The sequence below is a fragment of the Mandrillus leucophaeus genome, unplaced genomic scaffold (genome assembly GCF_000951045.1).
Source record: "Mandrillus leucophaeus isolate KB7577 unplaced genomic scaffold, Mleu.le_1.0 Scaffold523, whole genome shotgun sequence".
NCBI lineage: Eukaryota > Metazoa > Chordata > Mammalia > Primates > Cercopithecidae > Mandrillus > Mandrillus leucophaeus.
This window is the reverse complement of record NW_012105620.1, coordinates 170,433-190,753: the sequence shown is the minus strand read 5'-3', so window position 1 is coordinate 190,753 and position 20,321 is coordinate 170,433. Positions and strand designations below refer to the sequence as shown.

The following is a 20,321-nucleotide window of genomic DNA, read 5'->3' as shown; positions in this document are numbered from 1 at the left end:
CTAGTGGATAAATCTGCCATCTCCATTCTATGTTATTAAGGCCAAGATAGTGTACTGGTTTTCTTTTAAATCACATTCCATTATGTCAAACATTTAAAATGTCACAAAACCCACATGAAGCACCTCATATACGCTAAGATGCTTATTTACCTAACACCACTAATGATAAATGCTGTTACAAATATGCGTAGTCAGATGATAGTAACCACATACAGAAAAAAATTTGAACAAGAATTTATTTCTTAAACTTTACTTAAGGGATTAGAGCTGATATATAATAGAACATTTAATATAACATTTGGAGTTATGTCAACATAAAAATAGCTGTGGTTACAATTAGCACATGCAATTCACTGCAAAGGTAAAAATACATGCTATACTCTAGACAAGCCTTCCAAATGCAGTTAAGAGTAGATAGAATAAAACAGCAAGTGAACATGAAAGGATTGCACTTAGAAGAAAGTGGGATACAGCTAGGATATAAAAGAGACATACCTAATGCTAATCACTGCATTGTCCTACTAGCAAATTGCACATTTATTTTTTAGAGTATATTCAATACACATATACATTGAGACTAGAGAATTTTCAAATACCTACCTTTGAAATATCCCTTTGTTTCTAACACATCACATTATGGTATTAATGTAACAGCACTTAAAACCTGTAGTTATCATTCAAAGCTTGTGTTTAAGAGATAAAAAAACATCTATCACTATTGGCCTTAAATGCATCTTATCACGATCCATCAACTTTAATGAAATGGGTAATGAAGTTAAACTAACCAGTTTGTACAAACTATTGACTGAGAAAAAGCCCTTAAAAATTTAGGAACAAATGAACAGAAGAGCTCACCCTGAGCTGCCACCTTTTAATTTTTAATATAATGTATATGAGAATATCATGCTAATGCACATATTAGTATCATGTATGATGGAGAAATAGGTTAATGCAAAAGATAATATGCTTGGCTTTGTAAAGTTTTGTTTTGACTTACATCTATCTGAATTCTATTTGAGTCTGAAAAGGAACTGCTGCCAAGGACCAGTCCAAAGAGGAATTAGGCTGTTTAAGCCTGCTAGTTCATACCTTCTTTGAAATCGATGACAATGCCCAATTTTAGGCTAACCCTAAAACACGTGCCATTTTATGATTCCATATTCTTTTATTTTACAGAAAAGTACAAACTTTTTAGAAAGTAATCTTACCAGAGCAATATAATCTAACAATCCCTATAATAGAAAGCTATCCCAGTAAATTTTTTTGAACAATTGAACTTTTGTCTTATGTAGCTTATAACTTTGATATTTTATTCATCTCAACAAAATAAAACTTTATTGAAATAAAAGTGTATGGTTTAGGAATATGCTCTTAATAATAACTGAGCAAAATTAGAATGATGTGGACTATAACAGAATGAAGGAAGATCTCTCTACTTGATGTACTTGCTCAATGTTAGTAAACAGAAACATTTTAGGGAATTCTGTATGATTATTCTACTTCTACATTTACATGTCATGGTTTTAACTAGTTAAATGGGTAGAAAAAAGACATCTTTAATAATTGATTTCTATTTCTCAAACTAGATACTCTAAATATGAGCTTTGATAAATGTTTTGTAACATTTTTAAGTTGTAACATTTGTAATTATACTCCACTAACTTCACAGTAAGAGCTAGGGACACTGGATGACTTCATGTGGTAAAATCCCTTATCAAGGAACAAGGCTGAAATTAAATGAACAATTAGGTAGAGAAGAGAGATGAACACAGAATATGTGAATGAAATTTGCTTTTTTTCCTTGCTGCTGTTCCCGAGTGCTGACTGATCCATCATAAAAAAGGATAGGATTAAAATTTTAGGTCTTAATGGTACAAAGTGTGAAGTTTTACAGTTTTCTAATAATTATTCAGTATTATCCCTTTCAGAGGTGAGGGTAGGATACTACAGACATCAGTAACTGACAAGTTATAATATCAACACATGTAACATTTGGGTCCTTTTTCTATAACCCTGAAGGGAGCAACTGCAGTTGCAGAAGCAGTGAGTGAACTAGTTTTGTCCAGACAAGGTTCTCTGATGTGCTAGTGTTACTTTAAACACCACTTTTAGACTCTAAAGATTTAAAGTGATAAAGTCACTAACTTTATTAGATTAGTTTTTCCATAAATAACCAGATTTGTTTCTTTGCCTACCTAAAGTACAATTTACATGCATCAACACACAGATTACTCTAAGACATGCTCGGGAAAGTAATTTTGAATGTAAAACAAGTTTTATAATTTATTTTCTCCTTAGGGCAGAAGATGTACATTATATATTAGTGCTCAAATGAATGTTCATTTCCGGAATGCATTTTTGGACAGTAATCATATACCCATTTAATATGTATAAAGTGTTCTTGGGGATGGGGGTATTCACTCACTGTACCATGTTTTATACAGGCTTTAACATGTACATTTGTTTGTATCATGGCCTTCAATGATCCTCCATTCTCATTCCCATAGATCAAGAGTTCACATTGTATAACTGACTCTGAAATGTACAAATCTCACACTAAAACATTCTTCATGACACTATTTGTTATAAGTTGCAGCTAAACATTACAGTCATGTGACTTATTTTGAGAAAATGGAAAATGTAATAGGTATAAATTTCCTGACACATATAGCAAGACAAATCCAGCCCAGCCTTTGATGACCAACTTAAACGCTGGCAATATCATTATCTTGTTGTGTAAATTTGGGTCTATCCCTACCTTTACTTCTCTGTGCCTGATTTTCCTCATCTACTTTGAATTAGTGACTCTATTAATCTAATTTTGTCTCAAGTGGGAAACTGAATATATCAGAAAAAAGCATTTTTTTTCATAAAGACGATCATATAATATGTGAAAGAACTTTGAAAGGATCAGGTGTTATATAAATGCAAGAATATAAAAGATAAACAGGAGGCCTAATGTGAATAATATTCTGAGAGTAGAAAGTGTAATTATATTTCAATTGTAAATGTATACCAAGTTTTCTTAGCTTTCTATTCTCCAATAACCTCTAGAAACTATTCTAAGCATGCCTGGTTTCTGTAACTTAAATATGGCATTAAAAATCTGTTTCCTTTGAATTCACTTGATAGCAGTAGTCAAATCACTAATAATGCTTGCTAATTTCCTCTTACTTTCTTAAGAAAGCCCCTATATTTAGCCTCTGTCTCCATAATGCCAAGTGGTGGTTAGGGGACGGCATAAGTACACTAGTGGCTTTAGCATTAAACTTGAGGCCTGGGTCACTTCTCCCTTGAAGAAAAACGGTTTTAAAAATTCCTAAATCACAATGTAGAACTAAGTTCCACCCTACCTCAGAACTGCAGATATTAAAATACCATCTCTTTACTGTCTCTACAATAAGGATATTTGCTAAGATCAAGATGTACATTTTTGGGGGTTCTGTTTTGTTTTGTATATTGCCCAAGTCATCTTAGTTTGCTTCAAACATTCACTAAAAATAAAAAGTTTTAAATCTTTACCTACTTAAAAATTTTAAAAAGTACTCTAAACAAATTTAAACTGAAGATATATACTATATAAAGTGCTTCATCTACCCAATTCTCTGAAGTCTTAAGGTCAATCATATGTGTGTATATATGTGTGTGTGTATATATATATAAACATCAGCAATTTAAGCCTTTAAAAATGCCATTTTTTTAGATGCTTTATGGTTTTTTTTTCCCCTTTACTACCACTTTCTTTTTCCCCCTTTATTACTACAATTTAAGCCTTTAAAAATGGCAATTTTTTAGATGCTTGAGATAGTTTGGGGGATCCCTAGCTCTTATCATGGCACTCTGTTGAGTTTGTGAAATAGTTCTTCAAAGAGGTTGTCAATAATATGCAAATTTTTGAAAACTAGTGAGATTACTAATTATTGATGAATAAAAAATGAGTACTTTTAACCTGCCAAGTTAAAGCTCTAGAATTCCTTTTCTCCAGTAATAACTGGCAGCATCACTACCAATGGAAGGGACCTAAGGAATATTGTGTACATTGATATACACGAGGCTGCTCATTTTTTTTTGGCAGATTACAAAAGCTGGGCTCATATAGTTATGGCCTATGAATCTCTTTTTAAGTTATTTTAGCTGAAGTAGATGGTCTACACCTTGCTCCTCTAATCTTTTATATTAACTGTCCCTAAGCCACTTTGATGACTCATCAAAATCAGTATAGCTGTGCTCACTAAGCATATCACTGCTTATTATTTAAATACCTTGTTTTTTATGTAGCAAAACAAAAAGTTTTATAAATTTCAGATAAGCTTTCTATTTTTCTTCAGTGCAAACATCCTGAAACAGCACAAAATCATTCAGCTAGTCTGAGGATGAAGTCAGTTTATGTAGTGCTTAAAGTAGAATCCCAGATATTCTGGAATGGAAATAGCTCATGTGAAACTTCAGTTCATTTTTGTCCTTAAGGGCAAATGATCATCTTCAGAGAGTGAAGACTTTTTGAAATCTGAATTCACAGATAAAATAATTTTAGCTTTACTTTATAGGTACTGCTGAAGTTGCAGCAGGAACTACTAGTCCTTCACTGAGGCATGTAGCCACCTTGCCGTACAGTCTGTGGTAAGTAACTTTTAGGCATTCCTTCATCAATTGCAGCCTCCATCCCAATTGTTTCAAATCTTTCTACTTGTCCCTCAGTACCTGGACCAAAAGGATCTGCTGCAGAAACTTCCTGAAACATTTTCATTTCCCCAGATCCACAGGATTGTGAAATATGATCTGAAATCTGTTGTTTAAGTCTAACAAAATCTTCCTCATTGACTGATGAAACTTGCTTTGACCTTTCAAAATGTGAAATTTCGGGACTGGATTCATGCTGACTGCAGTTCTGTTTGAAGTACTGTTGCCTGGGCAAAATGTCATCACTGCCATCTACATGATCTACTAATTGTAGATCTTCTGGCCGCTCCTCTGAATCTAACAAGGGCTGGGTAGACTCGGATCTTGAGAAGACTTGCACGGATGGAACTTGGTGTCTGTAGCCACTGTGCACCACAGTAGAATACTGGACAGTGCTCGAAGTGTTTTGTGAAGATTCATTTTCATCACTGCTAGAAATGCTTGGCCTAGAAGATGACATGCATGAAGAACCCCCAATACCACTGCTGTGTCCTTCAGTATTAATTTTTTCCTTTTTGAACAGGTCCAATGATTTCAGATCTTCTGGAAAAGGTTTTTTGTCATTTGCTTCTATTTCCACAACACTTACATCAGTGAAATTGCCATCTGAATACATTTGATCTTTTGAACTAAAGTTGTGCTAAGGAAGAGAGAAAATTGTATATGGCAAGTATTAGTTAAAGCCACAGAGTTAATGCATCTCTGAAACTTCCCAGTAACTCACAGTGGTACAGAAATAACCTGCATTATGTCACTAAGTCACTGTCAACTACCCAAAATGCAGATACTGTAAAATGAGTCTAAGTAGTCTAAATCAATATTGTTGGTGCTACATTTTGATAAGCTAATGGTCTATAAATAGTATTTAATATTTCATGCCTAGACTAGGCAGCCTAGGATTAACCAGACAGAAAACTAGAAAACATTAAGGAAAATCAAATCTGAATGATGGAGATTTTGTAGAATATAAAAATACATAATACATTTTACTCTGTTAATATAAATTTTAAGGACTACTGGAGGATAATAAATACAAACGAGTTCCCCTTTGGGGCATATTTAAAATTCAGAGTTTAGAGTAGGTTCCCAGAGATCATTTCATCAGTGCTAAAATGATAGACTGTTGAACTTAGTCTTAATACTCAATCCAAAATGCTTGCCTTGAGGTAGTTACCATCACATAGCAGTTTCAGCACCTCAAGTTTTCAGTTTGCAAGTTCAACCAAACATCTGTAATGTTTACTAAACAATTTAAAATATCAGAACAAATACGCTATGATGGTGATACACCCCTAAAATGTGTCATACATATTAAATTTTGATTAAAATTTTCATTTATGTACCATTTTATTTTCATTTACTTTTTGACTCAGCTTGAATATCTTTTGGTACATCTGTAGATACTCAATATACCTACTAACATGTCGGTATATTATAAGCAACTCAGAAGCATTTTCTCTTACCCTTGGAGGCGTGTGAGGTGACCATTGGGCAATATGACTCTTTGAAGGATCTGGAACATTAGGCCAGATGTGTTTTTTAATTCTGAAGAGAAAAGAAAAATGGCCTATGTAAAACCACACATAATAAGCGATGAACAGTCCCTATTTCTAAACATGTTCATCAAAAACTTACAAACCAAACCAATCACCTAAATGAACAAAAAATACCTACTCTACCCCAAACAAAAATTATTTTTCTTATAAGGATTGTAATGTATTCATAATGAATTAACAAGGCTAAATCTAATCAGTGTTCAATTTTTTTTTTAACTCTCAAAATTCTGCAATTAAAACAACTTAAAATCTTTATCCAGGCCACATGTTGTGGTATTCCAATTAAAAGAATCCAGATAACAAATTAATGTTCCCACTGATACCAAATTATTTTTAATAAGAAAAGGCTAACAATATTTAAAATTCATTTAGGATATCCATATAATCAAAAACCTACTGAAATATGTCTTCCTTACAGTTAATACAGTTCCTAGCTCAAAGACGTTCATAAGTGCACAGGAAATGGGTCATCTTGAGAATAAGTTCAAATATAAAAATCAAATTTTAAAAAGTGACTACTGAGAATGGTACTTCAAAGAGTGAGAGCCTACCAGACTGACTCTCCTGTAGGAAATACCTATAACATCTGGAAGTAATATAAAAAGCAGTAAAGCTGACAACCTAGACAAACCCATGAATGAATCCTCGAAAGACACAAACTACTAAAACAGACTGAAGAAAAAGAAAGCTATGATATATTTATAAAGAAATTGAATTTTAATTAGAAACCTTCCCACAAAATTCTGGGCAAAAGGAAACAATATTAACACTATACAAACTCTTCCAGAAAATAGAGAAGGTAACATGTTTTCATTCATTTTATGAGGCTAGTATTATCCTGATTTTAAAACCAGACAGACAAGGCACAAAGACAGACTAACTTCACTCAAGAACACAGACACGAAGAGTATTAAACTGAATACAGCAAAATCCAAGGAATGCAAGGATGACATATGAAAATCAATAAAATTCACCATATTCATGGAAGGAAGGAGAAAAACCATATCACCTCAACAGATTCAGAAAAAGCACTTGACCAAATTGTGACACCCATTCATGATAAAAATTGCTAGCAAAGCAAAACAGAAATAAGAACTTACCCCTGGAAGTAGTAGTAAAGGGGAAAAAAACCCCACAAAGCAGCCGGGCATGGTGGCTCAGACCTGTAATTCCAGCACTTTGGGAGGCTGAGGCGGGTGGATTACCTGAGGTCAGGAGTTTGAGATCAGCCTGGCCAACATGGTGACACCCCGTCTCTACTAAAATAAAAATACAAAAAAAATTAGCCGGGCATGGTGGTGCATGCCATGTAATCCCAGCTACTCAGAGGCTGAGGCAGGAGAATCGCTTGAACCCAGAAGGTGGAGGTTGCAGTGAGCCAAGATTGTACCACTGCACCCCAGCCTGGGCAACAAGAGTAGCAGTCAGTCTCAAAAAAAACAAAAAAACCCCACAAAGCAAAAACTTCAACCTACAGCTAACATCACATGTGATGGTGAAAGACTAAATACTTTCACCTCTAAAATTAGGAACAATGCAATGCTCTTATATGGTCTAGATATATGTACTAGAGGTCTTAGCCAGTAAGAACTAAAAACATAAAGATTAGAACAACTATAATTACTCCCAAGAAGCATGAATGTGTATGTAGAAAATCCTAAAGAATCCAAAAAGCTACTAGTAAATGAATTTATCAAAGTCTCAGTATATATGATGAATATATTTTAAAAAATCAATTGCATTTCTACATACTAAGAATTAGAAAATATTTTTAAATATTCCACTTACAATAACAAAAAATACTTCTGTCATGAATTCAAAAAAAGTTATGTAAGGCCTGTCTACTGAAAACTACAAAACACTGCAAAAGTAAATTAAACAAAACCCAAATACATAAAGAAATAAACCAGGTTCACAGACTGACTCAATAGCGTTAAGATTGCAGTTCTCTCCTATAGATTCAATAAAATCTGATCTATAGATTCAATAAAATCCCAATCAAAACTATAGTTTTAAAAAAAATTGACAAGCTGAATTAAAATGTATATGAAAAAGCAAAGAAATCTAGCCAAAATAACTTCTTTTAAAAAAGAACATACTGGAAGAATTCTACCTATTTTCAAAATTTACTATAGAGCTATACTAATCAAGACAATGTGGTACTGGCAGTACTGGCATAAGAACGGACATATATACATTTATGAAACAGAACTGAGAGTATGGAAATAGATACAGACTTATAAGGACAATTGCTTTTGGCAAAGGTACCAAAGCAATTCAATGGGAAAAAGACAGTCTTTTCAAAATAAATGACAATGGAATTAGACATCTGTAGGAACAAAATGAACCTTGACGCTGACCTCCCACCATGCACAAAAATAACCTGAAATGGATCATAGACTAAGAGCTGAAACTATTGCACTTGTGGAAGAAAACATGAGAAAATATTTTGATACTGGGTTTGGCAGAGACTTCTCAAACAGGACACAAAACTCAGGAACCACAGAAAAAAATTGATAAAATGAACTTCATCAAAATAAAAAATTTATGCTTTTTTTTTTTTCAGATGGAGTCTCACTCTGTCACTAAGGTTGGAGTGCAGTGACGTGATCTTGGCTCACTGCAACCTACGCCTCCTGGGTTTAAGCAATTATCCTGCCTCAGCCTCCCAAGTAGCTGGGACTACTGGCACGTGCCACCATGCCCAGCTAAGTTTTTGTATTTTTAGCAGAGATGGGGTTTCACTGAGTTGGCCAGGATGGCCTTGATCTGACCTTGAGCCGCCAGCCTTGGCCCCCAACGTGCTGGGATTACAGGTGTAAAACTTCTGCTTTTCTAAAGCCACAGTTAAGACAAAAAGGCGGCCAGGTGCGGTGGCTCATGCCTGTAATTCCAGCACTTTGGGAGGCCAAGGCGGGCGGATCACAAGGTCAGGAGATCGAGACCATCCTGGCTAATATGGTGAAACCCCGTCTCTACCAAAAATACAAAAAATTAGCCAGGCGTGGTGGCAGGCGCCTGCAGTCCCAGCTACCACGGAGGCTGAGGCAGGAGAATGGCGTGAACTTGGGAGGCGGAGCTTGCAGTGAGCCGAGATCACGCCACTGCACTCCAGCCTGGGCAACAGTGCAAGACTCTGTCTCAAAAAAAAAAAAAAAAAAAAAGACAAAAGAGCAAAGCATAGACTGGACAAAAGTCTGCAAAACGTATTTAACAATGTTGTAATCAGAACATATAAAGCACTTTTATAGCTCAATTGTAAACAAAATAACCAAATTTGAAAATGGGTAAAATATTTCAATAGACACATCACAAAAGAAAATATGTAAGTAACACATGAAAAGATCCATTACTAGTCATCAGAAAAATTAAAATTAAAATGATATAGTATTACACACTCACTAGAATGAAAGAAGTCTGACAGCACTAAGTGTTGGTAATAATATGGAATACTGTTGGCGGCAATCCAAGATGGTGTAGCCACTGTGAAAAAGTTGGGCAGTTTCTTATAAAGTTGAATATATACTTACCATATGACCCAGCACTCTCACTCCTAGTTATTTGTTCAAGATAAAGGAAAACACGCTCACAGTTTTGTATGTGAATATTCATAGCAACATTATTCATAATAGCTGAAAATTAGAAACAACCTAAACTTCCATAACAGATGAGTCTAAAAGTTTTGATGTATCCATACTACAGAATACTAGTCAGCAATAAAAAGGAAAAAGGTAGGCCAGGTGCGGTGACTCATGCCTGTAATCCCAGCACTTTGGGAAGCCGAGGTGGGTGAATCACTTGAGGTCAGGAGTTCGAGACCAGCCTGGCCAACATGGTGAAACTCCATCTCAACTGTAAACACAAAAATTAGCTGGGCATGGTGGCAAGTGCCTATAATCCCAGTTACTCAAGAGGCTGAGGCAGGAGAATCATTTGAACTCAGGAGGTGGAGGCTGCAGTGAGCCAAGATCATGCCATTGTACTCCAGCATGGGCAACAGAGTGAGACTCCATCTCAAAAAAAAAGAGAGAGAGAGAAGTATATGCAACAACATGGATGAATCTCAAAAATATTACGTGAAAGACATACACAAAAGACTACATGCTATTTATTTGTATTTATATAAAATTCTTGGCCATGGCTCATGCCTGTAATCCCAGCACTTTGGGAGGCAGATAAGGGTGGATCACTTGAAATCAGGAGTTCGAGACCAGCCTGGCCAACATGGTGATACCCCATCTTTACCAAAAATACAAAAAATTAGCTGGGTGTGGTGGTGGGCGCTTGTAATCCAGCTACTTGGGAGGCTGAGGCTGGAGTCTGAATCAGGGAGGCAGAGGTTGTAGTGAGCTGAGATTGCACCGTTGTACTCTATCCTGGGCAACAAGAGTAAAACTCTGTCTCAAAATAGATAAATAAATAAAAATTCTAGAAAAGGCAAAACTATCGTTACAGAAAAGCAGATCAATGACTGCCTGGGGTTGGGTTGTGGAGAGGACAGATTATAAAGGAGAACAAGGAAGCTTTATAAAAGTGATGAAAATGTTCTATATTGTGATTGTGGTGGTAGTTATACGTCCGTATGTAATTACAAAAATTCATCAAACTGTACACTTAAAATGGATAAATTTTATTGCATGTAAATTACAGCTCAATAGAGCTGGGAGAAAATGCAAAAATATGAATAAGGGTACTTACAGGTCTCGCTTATTAAAGCAGAACAGCACTCCCAGAAGAGTTGTCAATAGGAACGCTAAGCAAACAGGCACGACTATGGCTTCAATTTCTCCTTGAGCTTAAAAAAAAAAAAAAAAAAAAAAGAGGTGTGATGGGAAATAATTGTTGACACATGCACTAAGGAGATATAATACAACTTCCCAACCAGACTTGCTGTTGAAAAGATAAAATACAATCCTAATTATTTTTCAAGGTCTCTTCAGACTTGATGTTTTTTACCCTCTTCTCTCTTTGGTAAATCACATCCCAACCATTTATGTCTTACAACAGTAACCTGGCCGCATAGCATAAAATGTTGGTTGGGGGATAAAAATGATCAGTGTATTGGGTAATCTACTGGGTAAGTTAGAGCTCTCAAACATAACCATTTGTAACATTTATGATCTGCATTTGGTAGAATCTTAGTAAAAGTTTATCTCTCAGTTCTAATATTGTATAACAGAGAAATTATGTCAGAACAAATATAAATACTGGGTAAAATGGAAAAGCTATAAAAACATAATTGAACTACACATTTAACCTTCTAAAAAAATAAAAATGCACTCTCAGAATTTTTAAGAGTTATTTACCATTTTTCAAAAAGACGACATATCTGATACAGGGCTAAGAATTTTAGGAGCTGCTCAACGGGCATGAGGAGTGGCACAAGTAGGAATAAACTAAAAAGTAAACAAGCCTAAGATCCCTAAATACCACACAAATCCTCATCTGCATTTAAAAGAGGACTTATTCATCAAATTAATCACTAATTGGGATAATTAATATTGGAGATTTTTAAAATGACTTTCCTGATGGTTGTTTCTGGTTAATTTTGAATTTTAATTAGTCTTTTACAGGAAAAACGTATGAAAGTAATATTGCAGCCATATGCTACTCACTTAATTTTATCCTTCCACCACACATATCCCTTTGTAAGTAACTACTATCCTATGAAGCTCAGTAGAAATCAAGAAATCAGATAAATGCTTGAGAATAAACTATGGGTTGGCAAATATTAACTCTTTAAATGCTAAAGATTATATATATGGGTGGACGTATATATGTGTGTATATATACTGATATATGTGTGTATATATATTGATATGTGTATGTATGTTTGTGTATATATATATATAAAATGCCAAATCTAATTTAGGCAGAAACTTTTATTTATTAAATATCTGCTTTTATGTTTTCAAGCCTGTGCCTTTGCTCATGCTGCTAAGATGCCACCTTCTTCCTATTTGTCCACATATTAACTCAAGGCTCAAGTATTTTCTTAAAACCTTCTTTGAAGGTAAAATTATCCATTACTGGTATATTTACATTCCTACTCTATTTACTGTCTACATAGTTCACAGGTTCTCCTTTTTCTGATTTACTTATGCAAAATTTCTTCAACTAAGCTATAAGGTCCTCATTGGCAAGACTCATGCCATGTGAAGAAGCCATAATGGATCCATGAGACTATACATAGAGAATTGAAACAAGTAGGTTATAAAGTAATACTAAGTATAATTTAATTTTTGGAAAAAATATATACAGAGAAGAGACTAAAAGGATATACAAATATGTTATTTTGGGGTAAGGGACTAGGACTAATTTTTCTTTCTACATTTTACTGTATAGTCTAAATTCTCTATAATGAACACTGTTATAATAAAAAAATGTTAGGCCGAGCGTGGTGGTTCATGCCTGTAATCTGGCACTCTGGGAGGCTAAGGCAGGAGGACTGAGGTCAGGAGTTCAAAGCTAGCCTGGGCAAGATAATGAGATTTTATCTCTACCAAAAAATTGTTTTAAACTAGCCAGCTGTGGTGGTGCCTACCAGCAGTCTTAGCTACTTGGGAGGCTGAGGCAGGAGGATCGCTTGAGCCCAGGCATTTGAGGTTACAGTGAGCTGTGACTGTACCACTGCACTCCAGCCTGGGAGACAGAGCAAGACTCTGTCTCAAAAACAAACAAAAAATATATATATGGGTTTTTATGTGTGTGTGTATACACACATACATATATACAGAGCTCTGTAGAGATGGCTGGTCTCCACAGAAATACATAAAATATACATTTTTATTTTTTAATTTTTCTCAAGATGATGGTATAAAGTTTTATTTTAAATAACATATCTATTAACATGCCACCATATGGGACCAACCTTATCCCAGAAACTATATTCATTACTGGCCCTAACAGCAAAGCTCGGGATCTTTTTTTATCATTTATTTTATGTAGTCACTCATCCATTTATTCTCTCATTCAGCAAGTATTCAACCAACAAAGCACATGGAACTTACTACTTATCATTCAGTAGGTTGGCACTTGGGGGTGGGGGTTACAATTATGGTAAAATAAGGTAATTTTCTATAATGATTCAAAATGTAGTGGGAACAAGAAAGAATGTTGGTTAAGTTTGCTTTAGGGAAGATACAGAACAGCCAGATGATGAGGTGAAGACCTCACTGAGGGCAACGCACTAAGAAAAGAAAAGTTAGCACAAGGAGCTTGCAGCTGAAGTAAATGATGATGAAAGGGTAAGCACAATCAATAGGACTTGACACTCAGCTTATGTGAGAGAAAAATACATTTATTGTAATCACATCTAAATTTCTGGCTTTGGCTAAGAGTTGGATAGTTGTGGCATAGAACGAGGGAGTGGAAATGTATTTGGGAAGGAAAGAGAGGATGGCTAAAGCCATGGACAGAGTTTGAATAGGCAAGTAAGAAAACAGGGTCAAGTGCGGTGGCTCACGCCTGTAATCCCAGCACTTTGGGAGGCCGAGGCGGGTGGATCACGTGAAGTCAGGGGGTCGAGACCATCTTAGCCAACATGGTGAAAACCCATCTCTACAAAAATACAAAAAATTAGCCAGGCGTGATGGTTACTAACCCCAGCTACTTGGTAGGCTGAGGCAGGAGAATCACTTGAACCTGGGAGGTGGAGGTTGAAGTGAGCTGGGATTGCGCCATTGTACTACAGCCTAGGTGACAAGAGCAAAACTCTGTCTCGAAAAACAAAAACAGAAAATAGGGTCAAGAACAGAGCTCTGAGGAAAACAAACCATTTAAAAGTTAAAAGTAGATGCCAGCCACAGTAGCTCACGCCTGTAATCCCAGCACTTTGGGAGGCCGAGGCAGACACAACACAAGGTCAGGAGATTGAGACCATCCTGGCTAACACGGTGAAACCCCATCTCTACTAAAATAATACAAAAAATGAGCCAGGCGTGGTGGCACGTGCCTGTAGTCCCAGCTACTTGGGAGGCTGAGGCAGAAGAATCACTTGAACCTGGGAGGCGGAGGTTGCAGTGAGCCAAGATCGCACCACTGCACTCCAGCCTGGGTGACAGGCTTTTTTTTGGTCTCAAAAAAAAAGAAGAGCAAAAAAGGAGAATGAGAAGAAAACAACAGAGAAAAAGGAGACTCAGGAGACTGTACTAGTAGAAAAAGTATGGTTAGAAAACCCAAGGGAGGAGGGAGTTTCAAGGATGGAAGGCCAACAGAGTCAAATGTTGAAAGAATAGAAAGGCTGGAGGCAGTGGCTTATGTCTGTAATCCCAGCACTTTAGGAGGCCAAGGCAGAAGGATCACTTGAGCCCAGGAGTTCGAGACCAGCCATCTCTACAAAAAAAAAACTAGCTGGATGTGGTGGCGCTGGTCCCAGCTACTTGAGAAACTGAGGTAGGAGGATCACTTGAGCCCAGGAGGTCAAGGCTGCAGTGTGCCATGTTCATGCCACTGCACTCCACTGTAGCTTGGGCGACAGAATAAGACCCTGCCTCCAAAAAAAAAAAGTGGAAAAAAGATGAAAACTAAAAAGCATGCAGTAGATATGACGATCAAGAGGTCTTCTGAGTGACACCAGAGAGGTTTCAGTGCAGGGGTAGGGCTGGACCCCTAATTTCAGTATGCTAAAGACTGAGAGGGAGGTATGGAAGTAAAGAATAAAGTGGACTAGTCCTTCAAGTAATCTGTCTATAAAAGAAAGAAATGAGGATAGAGAAGGAAAGAACACACCCAAACCAGTGAAAAAAATGAACCCACTTGGAAAGATATACGAATTCTTTTGGGATTTTCAGTATAGCTGAATACAGTCAGAAGTTGTTAATAAAATACCAAAAAGGTGAGAAATAACACTTTCTATAAAGAAACAACCAACCAAAGCCACATAATATAAAAATCATGATGACTCCAAAGACGTACTTTTTAACACAATTTTAGCACATAAACTAAGTTCATTTCTAATCTAAGTTTGAGAAAGAAAAAAACCAAACTTCATTATTTCTTACCAAACTTTGGGGTAGTAAAAGTGAATTCTGGACCATCCTTCCCACCTTCATCTGTGTATGCTGCCATTCGTACCATGTACAATGTGTCACTAGTCAAAGAGGACAATGTATATTCTGTGTGGGAAGAATCCACATTCACAGCTGGAAGAAATAAAGAACTGTGCTTCATTCAACCATTCAATGCTTTTGCTTAACTGGCCTATATTCGGTATTGTGAAAGTATTAAAGAAGCGAAGTATTTTTGTCAGAAAACAACGTTTATAATGTTCTGACATAATTTTATGTTCTAAAGCACAATGCAGTACTTTTTAAATAAATCCATGAAAACAACCATAAGGCAAATTCTCAGGTGTCTCCTGAGGCCAACATACTATAATAAGATGTATAACATAAGAAGAACAGACTTAAATTAGTACTTAAAAGCTTAAGGAAAAAATAACTGATTCTTAATAACTGATACAGTTTTATTACCAGTTTCATTTCCAATGATGGTTCTATAAAATATAGTATAATTTCTGATAAATCCATTCTGAACATCAACAGGAAGTTGGTCCCACTCTAAGACAGCTTCGTTTTTCCCTACTTTCTTTGTCCGAACAGTAGGTCCTTTGGAAGGTGCTGTAAGAAAGTAAACACATTTGCTAACTGAAAATCATTTAGAATCTAGTAAAATTTCCTTGTCATAAAATTATTTGAACATATGAGATACATCTTTATTCAAAAGTGATAAAATGTGTTTGTTAATACAAAGCCCTAAACTTTTTTTTTCAAAGAAGTGAGTTTGGACTTACGAGCTTGTTTAAGGTATGCCTTTATGGATTCAGGGCTTCCTGGTCCGTCAGCATATACTGGAGTAACTGTTATCAAATAGCATTTGCTCTCTGCTAAGTTCCCTAAAGCAAGAACAGCAGATTAAGCATGTTTTTCCATAATGAAAAAGTCAAGTTAAAAACCACAATTTATTTTACATTGTAATTTCATGACCACTTAATTTTCTTTTAAAACTGCAGTTGTCTAAGTACGCATTGCCTTTTGTGTACCGGATTCAAGCTTAATCTCTGTAAAAGTATTGCCAATGCAGTGGATAAAAAAATATATTGTTAAGAATAATGATGGTATTTATATCTATAATTTATAAAACAACGATCTCAGATTACTCTGGATCTTACAGAGTCTGACAATTTTTGTACGGCTTACCTACAAGAGAGAACAGCCTAAGGAGCAAGATGACTAAACTAGTAAGACCTAGGGGAAAGCACTAATGGCCCTAGTTTATCAGGTGAGTTGGAAAAAAGGGTATCTTAAAAAACTTCCTCAGCCGGGCACCGTGGCTCACGTCTGTAACCCCAGCACTTTAGGAGGCTGAGGTGAGTGGATCACTTCAGGTCAGGAGTTTGAGACCAGCGTGGCCAACGTAGTGAAACCCCGCCTTTATTGAAAATACAAAAATTAGCTGGACATGGTGGTGGTCCCAGCTGCTCGGGAGGCTGTGGCAGGAGAATCACTTGAACCCAGGAGACGGAGGTTGCAGTGAGCCAAGATCGTGCCACTGCACTCCAGGCTGGGCGGCAGAGTGACTTTGCCTCAAAAAAAACAAAAACAAAAACAAACTTCCTTTATTTTTATCTTTTTTAGCATGCACCACTAAAATTTTTCTTTTTTATACAGTATATTATCTGTACATATTAGAAAATGTTTCACTGAAATGTATACCTTCAACAAGAATGTATATTCCTTAACTATTACGCATGAAGTTACTTGCTCCTTTATCTTCTTAAACAGAGTGATTTTACCTATTCTTGATGACTCAGTATTACCAAAAAATGAACAATTTCTATATTCTACTCTAACGTGCTGCTTTTAGGGTTACTGAGCAATATACGACTACCTACCCAAACTTAATGTCTCCACAACCTATGCTAGCTTCTATTTTTTTTGAGATGGAGTTTCATTCTTGTTGTTCAGGCTAGAGTGCAATGGCGCGATCCTGGCTCACTGCAACCTCCGCCTCCTGGGTTCAAGGGATTCTCCTGCGTCAGCCTCCCAAATAGCTGGGATTACAGGCATGTGCCACCATGCCCAGCTGATCTTGTTTTAGTAGAGATAGGGTTTATCCACGTTGGTCAGGCTGGTCTCAAACTCCTGACCTCAGGTGATCTGCCCGCCTCAGCCTCCCAAAGTGTTGGGATTACAGGTGTGAGCCTCCACACTGGCCGCTTCTTTAAAAAGTTTCTATTGGCTCTGAGCAGTGGCTCATGCCTGTAATACCAGCACTTTGGGAGGTTCAGTGAGAGAAATGCTTGAGGCCAGGTGTTGGAGATCAGTCTTTGCAACACAGTGAGATTCCCTCTCTACAAAAAAATAAAATAATTAGCTGAGTGTAGCATGTGCCTGTAGTCCCAGATACTCCAGAGGATGAGGCAGAAGGATCACTTCAGCCTGGGAGTTGAAGGCTGCAGTGAGCCATGATCATGCCACCATACTCCAGTCTAGGCAACAGAGTGAGACCCTGTATTTATTTATTTTTTTAAAGTTTCTATAGTTATTTCCAGCCTGTTTCCTCCCTAAGCTCTACCATGTTTTTAATTTGATAAAGTCAGTAAACTAGAAAACCAAGCTTATTAAAACTGTATACTAATACTGTGTTATGACTAAAGTTCAAAAACTTTATGGCAGGAATCTCTCTGCTTAGGGCTTTTCTCTAACTAATCATATTATTCACAGCTGAATTCTAATTATTAATTATCCTTCTTTATCAACAAAAGAACATAAACTGAATTTTTTTCTCTTCAAAGTTGTATCACTTTATAACCACTTAAGCAGCACCGTAACACACAGACTGGAGCGCTATGACTCATTACTTCTGTCCTTTGTTACTACTTCCAATTGAAAGACAAGGAAATCTGAGTTCCAGTTCTGCTTCCCCTATCTGACGGCTCTAAGACATTAAACAAGTCATCCAGATGCTCTAGGAAACTATTTTCTCATCTGAAGAATGAGGGTGTTCGGTACAGAGAACATACAACTATCAACAGCAAAGTTCGGACTATTATATTTCTCTATACTCTGTAGTTTTAGGAGTTTCCCCTTGACGATAAAATCATATTGGGGTACAAAAAGAAGAAAGTATTAACCCCACTCTGTTCATAAAGAGACTGTAATTCAGAGAGGTTAAGTATGACTTGCAGAAAGTCACACATCTAGTAAGTAGTGAGGCTATGATAAACTGGAAGTCTTTTCAATGGACCACAACACTATAAGCAAAATAAAAAGCTGCCTAAAGAGTTAGAAAAAGGATATCAACTTAAATGTTTCTAGTCAGGTATACCTCTTAAATGGGTGCGATGCACAGTACCATCCTCCTGTTGCCAGTCTGCGATACAGGGCGCTTTATCTGATAACACACACCACTCAAGTATATATTTCTTTACAGATTCCCTTGGAGTAGTCCATTCTACCCAAAGCATGTTATCTTTGGGGAATGCTTTAAGATCCATTACAGGGTGAGTAGCTTTAAAACAAAGTTTGAATATTTAAATAATAAGTATTCACAAATTTGAAATTTCCATATTTTACAGTCATTTCCAAAACATGTGATTTATCAATTTTTGTAGCATATAACATATATTTCCTTGCATAAAAGCACTTTATTATAACTTACAGGTAAAGTAGTCAATTAATTTTTAAACTTAAATTTTGCTTCCCCGCTGGGCATTGTGGCTCATTCCTGTAATTCCAATACTTTGGGAGGCCGAAGAGGGCAGATCACTTGATGTCAGGAGTTCAAAACCAGCCTGGCCAACATGGTGAAACCCCGTCTCTACTAAAAATACAAAATTAGCCAGGCATTGTGGTGCGTGCCTTTAATTCCAGCTACTTGGGAGGCTGGTGCACAAGAATCACTTGAAGCCAGGAGGCAGAGGCCGAGATTGTGCCATTGCACTCCAGCCTAGGCAAAAGGGCAAGACTGTCTCAAAAAGAAAAAAAAATTTGCTTTCCCTAAATTCTTCAAATGTTTTGTAAGTTTGTAATTGCAATTTTTCTTCTTTGAAAGCTACAAATAAAACTACAGATAAACATATTTCAGTCGTATGTATACAAAGTTCTCAAAATCTTGAAATAATATTTTAAAAACCAGGTAAGTAACCAGAATATGCTTAAATGAATGAAGTAGCTTACTGCGAAGTTTAAGTGAGCATGTAGTGATGGAAATGTTTCTTCCATCCTGATGAAATTTGTCTGCTGACTGATTCCTAAAAATGCAATCATTGGCTGGGTGTGGTGGCTTATGCCTGTAATCCCAGCACTTTGGGAGGCCAGGGGAGATTGCTTGAGCTCAGGAGTTTGACACCAGCCTGAGCAACCCGACAAAACCCAGTCTCTAAAATAAAGAAAATAATCATTATTTATAAAATTTTAAAAATTAAAAAATAAAACAGTGATTATCCCTGATACTGAGGAGACAGTCTTAGATAACTCATGTTTTTTATGGGAGCCCTGTCCATACCTAACCACCACTTTTCCATCCAAGAGTCAGACTCCATCTCACAGATACAAACCTTGAAAGTCACAGGCAGGGATAGTTAAAACAGCTGCATCTGATTTGCCAACAAGATTTCTTGCTGTTAGGGTTGCTACATAGCGATCATTTGTGAGATTTACTGTCAGTTTTGTGTCATTAACTGTGTAATTTTGTAAATGTGATTTCCATCTTGTGAGAGTCACTTCATAATCCAAGATTTTTCCATTGGCTTCAAAAGGAGGCAATGTCTGTAATAAAATAGTTTATTTTTAAAAACAATTTCATAAATCTTGAATAAAAATCAGTTTTTCTTCATATTCACAAATCGTGCCATCATGTCAAATCTCTAAATATTTAACTGCAAAGGATTCACAATCTCATTTTAAATTCGGTTCTGAAATAAAACTAGTATATACTAAATGAAGAGTAAAAGCACGACCTCAACTAAAAGAGGGTAAGTAGCATCATTCTGTTAGCTTTTGGTTCTGTATGCAATTCTGCACTGTGGCTACGTAGGCCTAAATTATTTATTTTATGCTTGAGTATTTTTCTACCTTCTTT

The 20,321-nt window shown here is 36.3% G+C and overlaps 1 protein-coding gene across 1 annotated transcript in view; it reads right to left on the bottom strand.

The window, feature by feature from the left end:
* Window positions 1-218: 218 nt before the first annotated feature.
* The window catches only part of IL6ST (interleukin 6 signal transducer), a 59,112-nt gene continuing 39,009 nt past the window's right edge, over window positions 219-20,321 (bottom strand). Inside the window, exons 10-17 of the mRNA XM_011996745.1 lie at window positions 19,798-20,008; window positions 18,567-18,749; window positions 16,030-16,131; window positions 15,710-15,856; window positions 15,239-15,379; window positions 10,935-11,031; window positions 6,144-6,225; window positions 219-5,320 (exon numbers count right to left, since the gene is read on the bottom strand). Of these exons, the coding sequence (XP_011852135.1) occupies window positions 4,583-5,320; window positions 6,144-6,225; window positions 10,935-11,031; window positions 15,239-15,379; window positions 15,710-15,856; window positions 16,030-16,131; window positions 18,567-18,749; window positions 19,798-20,008 (1,701 nt within the window). The 3' untranslated portion in view covers window positions 219-4,582. The remainder of the gene's footprint in view (window positions 5,321-6,143; window positions 6,226-10,934; window positions 11,032-15,238; window positions 15,380-15,709; window positions 15,857-16,029; window positions 16,132-18,566; window positions 18,750-19,797; window positions 20,009-20,321) is intronic.